This window comes from Triticum urartu, chromosome 5 (assembly GCF_003073215.2).
Source record: "Triticum urartu cultivar G1812 chromosome 5, Tu2.1, whole genome shotgun sequence".
Taxonomy (NCBI): Eukaryota; Viridiplantae; Streptophyta; class Magnoliopsida; order Poales; family Poaceae; genus Triticum; species Triticum urartu.
In genome coordinates, this window is record NC_053026.1 from 403,425,395 (window position 1) to 403,431,621 (window position 6,227).

Below are 6,227 nucleotides of genomic sequence, written 5' to 3' on the forward strand. Positions count from 1 at the left end.
ATATAGAACGATGGTATCCATTGTTCCATTATGAGAGAAAGGAAAGAGAAAACAGAGGAGTGAAATAGGCGTTGTTGTTGCTTGATGCTATATTGCTCGAGTGAATCTGATAACTATTGGCAGAAAAGGTTGTTCCATTACTTTCCATACCCTAATTCATGATCTTATTCAATTGCTTCATTAGATTCTCTTATGAGCAGTATAAAATGTAACTGGAGTAATTATGTTTGTTTACACCTTTTCATGTAATTTTGGAGCTATTTTGCATTTCTTAGATTCCTATGAATGTAATTAAATACTGGAATTATGTCCCCGACTTCCATGTTACATGAATCATGTACACTATCATAATTTCGCTTTAAAAATGGTCGTTCAATTGCCTATCAGTGTACATATTATTCCTTTACAGTCAATTAGCATATAAACATTTTCGTTCAGGTCCTAGTGTCATTACAGACAACTCATGACCAAATTTATGATTTTATAGTTGTTCCAACCAAATAGCTTATAGCTTTTCCACAGCTGAAAGTTCACAACATTTTTCCTACAGCTCACAGCAGATTTTTCAAAATCTACAGCTCAAGCAAACACAACAAGTACATGACTATGACAGTTGCCCATCTCTTTCAAATGACTAAACAAAAGTAGAACACCCCAATCTTGTGAGCCTAAGGACCACAAATCTTCTTCACAGTGGGAGCACTTAAATACCTCTGCATCCTCTCGTCTTTCGAAAATCTCCAGCAAAATGCTTGTGCAGCCAACGAAAAAGTTGTTGAGATATTGAAGACAAACAAAGTGTAGTCTCACAACGACCTATGCAGCTCTTCTTGTAGTGATTTATGAATTCCGAGTGAGGCATGTGAATCCATGATGACTCAATTCAAAAGATGTTTTTGTCAACACCATTAGTGGGAGCACCTTCCGCGGTTTGGGCTAAGCGTTGCACTTGGTTTACATATGATTTGGCGGGAAAAACTCAAGACGTCTCCGCACGGCAAGTTCTGTCAGTACATAGCAATGGACGGGTCAAAGGGTATGTGTACTCACACAAAGACTCGGAGCAGAAGTTTCATTTTGCTGGGTTTTAATGGGCTCAACCTCTTCGGGTAGTGAGGTCCGCCCATGGTAAATATGGTCGAAAACATCATCTGCATTTGGTGGAGCGGTATTATTTCAGAGTGCTGCTGTGTCTCCTTCTGCATGCTAAGTCGAAGTGTCGAACTGTTTTTCTTTTTGAAATAGTGGCTCATCGATTAATTGAAAAGAAGACAACTGCCCAGTTAACTTTTTAAAAAATCGGACGAAAACCGATACAAACAACCCAAAAAGGGCTACTCACGAAGCACAAAACGCCGTGAGCACACAGGTGACCCATCACATTCTCCTAACTCATAACAATCATAGCTCACCACACTTGCACAACACAACAAGCACAATCGTAGCTCACCGCACTTCGACCCGTCACATGTCGAACTGTGTTATCACTGGTTCTGTGCATTTCACTGCGCGTGGCAAAGCGACAGGCCACTCTTCCTATGTGGAATATTTTCGCCCACAGATGAACCGACGCCGACGCAGCAGTCACCTTCGAACAAGATTTCGATACGGCGGCGAGCGGCGGAAAATGGCGCCGGCTAAACGCCAGGCGCAGTCGGCATTGTGCGTCCCATTCTCAGGCTTGTGGTGTGTTGCAGGCGCAAAAAGAAGATAGTACTAATAATAATAATCATGAACGTACGTCCCTGTTAAGCACACCGGCTCACATGACCGGTGGCAGGCAGGCGCCGATTAGGCGGCGGAACATCTACACGGCATGATTAAGTACACAGACAAAGCGACAAGCTAATCATCCTCTTATCCGAAATTCACTTTCGGGCAAGATCGTCGCTCAAAAAGCAGAGGCGACGACAGCGGCGGCGGCGCAAAACGGCGCCGGGTGAACGCCGGGCGCAGCCGACCTCGTGGCTCCCGTTCACATCCCCGTAGTCGTAGGCGGCGGACGGCTCGTGAAACTACGTCACCGGTCATCTCGTGGGAGATCACCGGTCAAAACAGTGGTAGCGACAGGCACAAAACACAGAGCGAGGAAAGGCTAACAGAGACGACGGATGGCCACGCAGAGTCATTAGATTAAGCAGCGGGAATATTTACACGGCCTAGCTAAGCACAGTGATTTCTTCTTCTTTTTTGAGTTCTTTCTCGTCATGCTAGTGCTACAATATATAAGAGGAAGGCAGGGAGGGAGAGAAAGGTCGTCGCTTCATGGGCACCGTTCCTAGTCCAGAATTCGCTGGGGAGACAGGATAGGAAGCCAACATTTCCCGGCAGCTTCTCACGCTCCAAACCCAGCAATTCCGCCAAAAACGCAGAGCTCACAGAGAGGCAAGAATGCCATGAAGCACCCCGTCCCGCTTCGTCATCCGATGATCTCGTCCGGCACCGCCATGAACCTCGTCCGTTTCTGCAACAAAAAGAGCAAGACGATGTGAGACTTCATTACACTGACACACATACACACACACACAGAGAGAGACAATTTACACTACGAATTTCCGGGGCCTCGGAATAAACATGTTCATTTCGCGCACAGATTCTCGGCGCTTTTCTTGCAGCAAAGGTTTGACATTCGGGCGCCCTGCGCTTTGCGTGAAAGGGAAGGGTTGCGAGGCACTCTATACAGTACTACGAAGAACTCGCTTTGTGGATCCTGTACCAAAAGGCAAAAGCGATGACCGGCGGTAATCAACCACTTCGTCGGGGCTAATTAAACACCAACAACCTACGTTCGTACGCGACTATTACAGGTTAATAAATAGGTCTGGCCATCAGGACAAAACTACCACGAGCAGTACGTCAAGTTCAGCCACGAGCCCAAGACGTCGAGACGTAGATTGATTCCGATCGGCTGTACTATTCATTCACGAGCCGTCTGGCATCGGTCTGACTCCGACCTAGAGCGCGGGGCGTCTGGGTGGCGGCCGGTGTCACAGCACAGTACCACTCTGTACCCGGAATCTTTCCCGCACATGCACGAGGCGACCTTCACGTCCCCGCCCGCTTGACGTGGCGCGCGCGGCCTAAGCTAAGCTAGCTAACCACGTCACCCACCGCTGCCAATTACTAATCCCGGAATTGACTTGACCTGGCCCTCCATGATTCCTCCCGATCTAGTCTAGGAGTAGTAGTTAGGGTTGGAGCCGAGTTAACAACCATGCAGAAGGCACGTGGACGGCACAGTGGCCGCGAGATGCAGGATTGCAGATGCTCTGCTATGGTGTCAGGGTGAATGATGATGGGACGGACGGAGGAGAGGAGGTGGTAGTAGGGTAGGAGAAGCTTCGCCACGCGAAGGACGGAGCCGGGCGACCAACCAACAAAGCCAAGTGGAGGTGGAAAGGACGTGCCGAAGGTGGGAGCGGGCAAAACCCACACGTACCGCACTCCCCGAACAAGGCAAGGGCCGCGCGCCAAGTTGCCACGGATCATTCACCGCCCAAACAAGGCAAAGAAAGATCCTCTCGGCGTCCGGTCCATTCCGTCGGTGTTGCTGACACTCTTACTCCTCCCTTGCTGATGATAAAACGGGAATCTGGACACGGCCATGGCGGCATTGGTGCTCGCCTTGTCGTGCCATTACGGTGCGCTGGCTGTTTGTTGGGGGAGGCGCAGGGCGGAGCCGGCGAGCTGGCGGGTTGTGTGTGGGATTGGGACGTCCTTGTCGGCTGAGCCTAATGGAGCTGGGGCGCGGAGGGGGTTCGCGTGCGTGGTGCCAAATGATCGTTTCCACGGAGCTTGGACGGAAGGTCGCGGTCGGGGTGGGGGTGGGGGTGGGGTGGTGGGGTGCTCACCTCTTTCTTCATGGCGGTCTTGTTGGTGCACAGCGCGGAGGCCGGCAGCGGGGCGGGCTTGGCCGGCGCGGCAGCGGCGGCGGGGGCGGCGCCCCCCTGGTCCCTGGCGACGCAGAGCTGCATGATCCGCTCGGCGGCCTCCGCGGGGTCCCTGCTCTCCTTCATCAGCCGCGCCACCTCCGCCTTGGGCAGCCGCATCCGCAGCCGCACCGCGCCGTCCGCGCCGGCCTCCACGGACGACGACTCCCCGCCGGCGGAGGGCATCAGGGACGCCACGTCCGACACGGTGCGGCGCGACAGCATCAGGCTCTCCAGCCGCTCCCGGGCGCCCACGTGCAGCGCACCGGACCACGTCTTGTGCGGCGCGCGCAGGCCCTCGTCGCCGCCGCGCCCGCCGGCTCCGCCGGGCGGGAGATGCACGAGGAAGTAGAGCTTGCCCGGCTTGAGCGCGGCGTCGCGGTCGAGCGGGCGGGCGCGGACGCCGAGCCGCCGCACCTCCTCCGACTCCAGCAGCTGGTGGCCCGGGTGGCCGCGCAGCGCCGCGCCGGCCGCCGCGGGCGTCTTGTACCGGAACGTGGCGCCGTCCACCGTCATCACCTTCGCCGCGCGCCGCCTGCCGGCCAGAGCGTTCCCCATGCCACCGCCGCGCCGCAACCCTTGCCTTGCCTTGTCCGTGCGAGGCGGCTGGACGCCCGGGAGCGCGCGCAGGCGGCGTGAACTGATGATCAGCGAGGAGCCGGGACTGGCGGGGTCGGTTACCGCTCCGTTACCGTACGTGGGGTTGGAGGAGCGGGCGAGAGGGAAACGGAGAGCCGGGAGTTATAAAGCTGCTCTGCTCGGAGGCTCTCTCTCTGTCTCGGGGTCAAATACTCAAATGGATCCCCGTTCCGTTGGTGTTCCCATGGTCGAATTATATTAATAAACACTTTATAACACTTATTAACAAATGCCGTAAATCCGTATTCCTTTTTGTACGCTTCTCTTTGCCAGCATGAAACTTTTCCGTACGGTTTTTTTGGATCACACCACTTTTCTCTTTAACTATTATGCAAATGTTGCATGGATCGCACTACTTTTTTTCTTCTTCAAGTCGTATTTCTTCTTTCTTTATGTCACACTGTGAATAGTAACGAATCACCAACGCAGTGTGCATGATTAGTGTGTGCGCTGATTCACGCAAAAAAAGATGAAGGCGAGTTAGGTGTTTATGACAGTGGATACTACTCATGAGCTCCACCACGGTGCTCATGATGATCTGCTTGCTTTTTACCTCGATTGTGTCATATTGCGAAAATTGATAGGGCGCGATCTTGAGATTGATAGCTGCATGTATGATGTAAGAGCACGCATTGAGATTGTCATTAGCTTTTCAAACGCTAAGTTAAGTCAACCAGAAGAAAAATCTTGGTGGTACGTACCATGGTTTCCAAGCCAACCTCGGTTAACCAAATAAAGCTCGCGGAGTTCAACAGAACTAGCTTTCAGTACACTAATAAAGCAAGTGTTAACATCAAACATCAATGTGCCAAGCACACAACTAAAACTGAGGCCTGTATCAAACGGCAAAAGATTTCGTCCAGATTTTGAGTAAGGTGCTACGAGATCGGTCGAACTGTCAGTGTACCGTGGATTTTGAGAAGCACCTCTGATCAGTGGAGTTGTACCGTCGAGGCACAACTCACCGACTCAGTATTAGTATCGGTGAAATCTCTTGTTAGTATCGGTGAAATCTCGTGGACAATTTAGAATGAGCGAAATGCAAGAGTGTTTAGGTTTAAAAACGCTCCGCCGACTATCTTGCTTAACACCATCTCAACCGAAGCCAACCTTTGGGTCACCGCCGGTGCAAAAAAAATTAGGGTCTTTCATATCGCGAGAGTAATAATTCATGTGGTGTTGTGGGTGAATTGTAACAAACTATATTCTCTCTTATATATTTAATGGATGAGGCAAAGCTTTTGCCTTCGTTTCAAAAAAAAAATCTCTTGTTAGATTAGTGAAGTTATTTCCGGTTTTATGTTAGTTGTAAGTGTGCGTTAACTAAGGGGGCACACATGTTTATTAGTGAAGTTATTCCCATTTTTAGTTTTAATATACCTTCATTATGTTTTCCTTTGAGTAAGTCTCATTGTGAATCGTCGAGAAAATGCCCCGGTTTTTAAATTATAATAAATCATGAGTGCAATAATATTCTACATTCATTTGTACGTTGACTAACGCAAGAAGAGGCATGTTAGGTGTTTGCACTGGATACAACCGATGTGCTCCACTACGGTCCTAATGAGGATGACATGCTTTATTCACCTTTTATCTAAGATTCTGTCATAATGTAACATTTGATCTTGCAATCTTGTTGTAGGTGAACGATGTAAGACC

General features: G+C 50.6%; 1 protein-coding gene across 1 annotated transcript; it reads right to left on the minus strand.

The window, feature by feature from the left end:
- Nucleotides 1-2,112: 2,112 nt before the first annotated feature.
- LOC125509300 (uncharacterized protein At1g66480-like) lies at nucleotides 2,113-4,780 on the minus strand. Its single transcript, XM_048674243.1, has 2 exons — nucleotides 3,852-4,780; nucleotides 2,113-2,464 (listed from the first exon to the last, which is right to left on the minus strand). The coding sequence occupies exons 1-2, from the start codon at nucleotides 4,485-4,487 to the stop codon at nucleotides 2,420-2,422; spliced, it is 681 nt and encodes a 226-aa protein (XP_048530200.1). The 5' UTR covers nucleotides 4,488-4,780; the 3' UTR covers nucleotides 2,113-2,419.
- Nucleotides 4,781-6,227: the final 1,447 nt, after the last annotated feature.

Bases quoted from the DNA above. Each gene is read 5' to 3' on its own strand.
- LOC125509300 (XM_048674243.1), bottom strand. From the start codon at position 4,487: ATGGGGAACGCTCTGGCCGGCAGGCGGCGCGCGGCGAAGGTGATGACG. The intron at 2,465-3,851 runs GTGAGCACCCCA...TTTTTGTTGCAG, and splicing joins AGACCGCCATGAAGAAAGAG to AAACGGACGAGGTTCATGGC.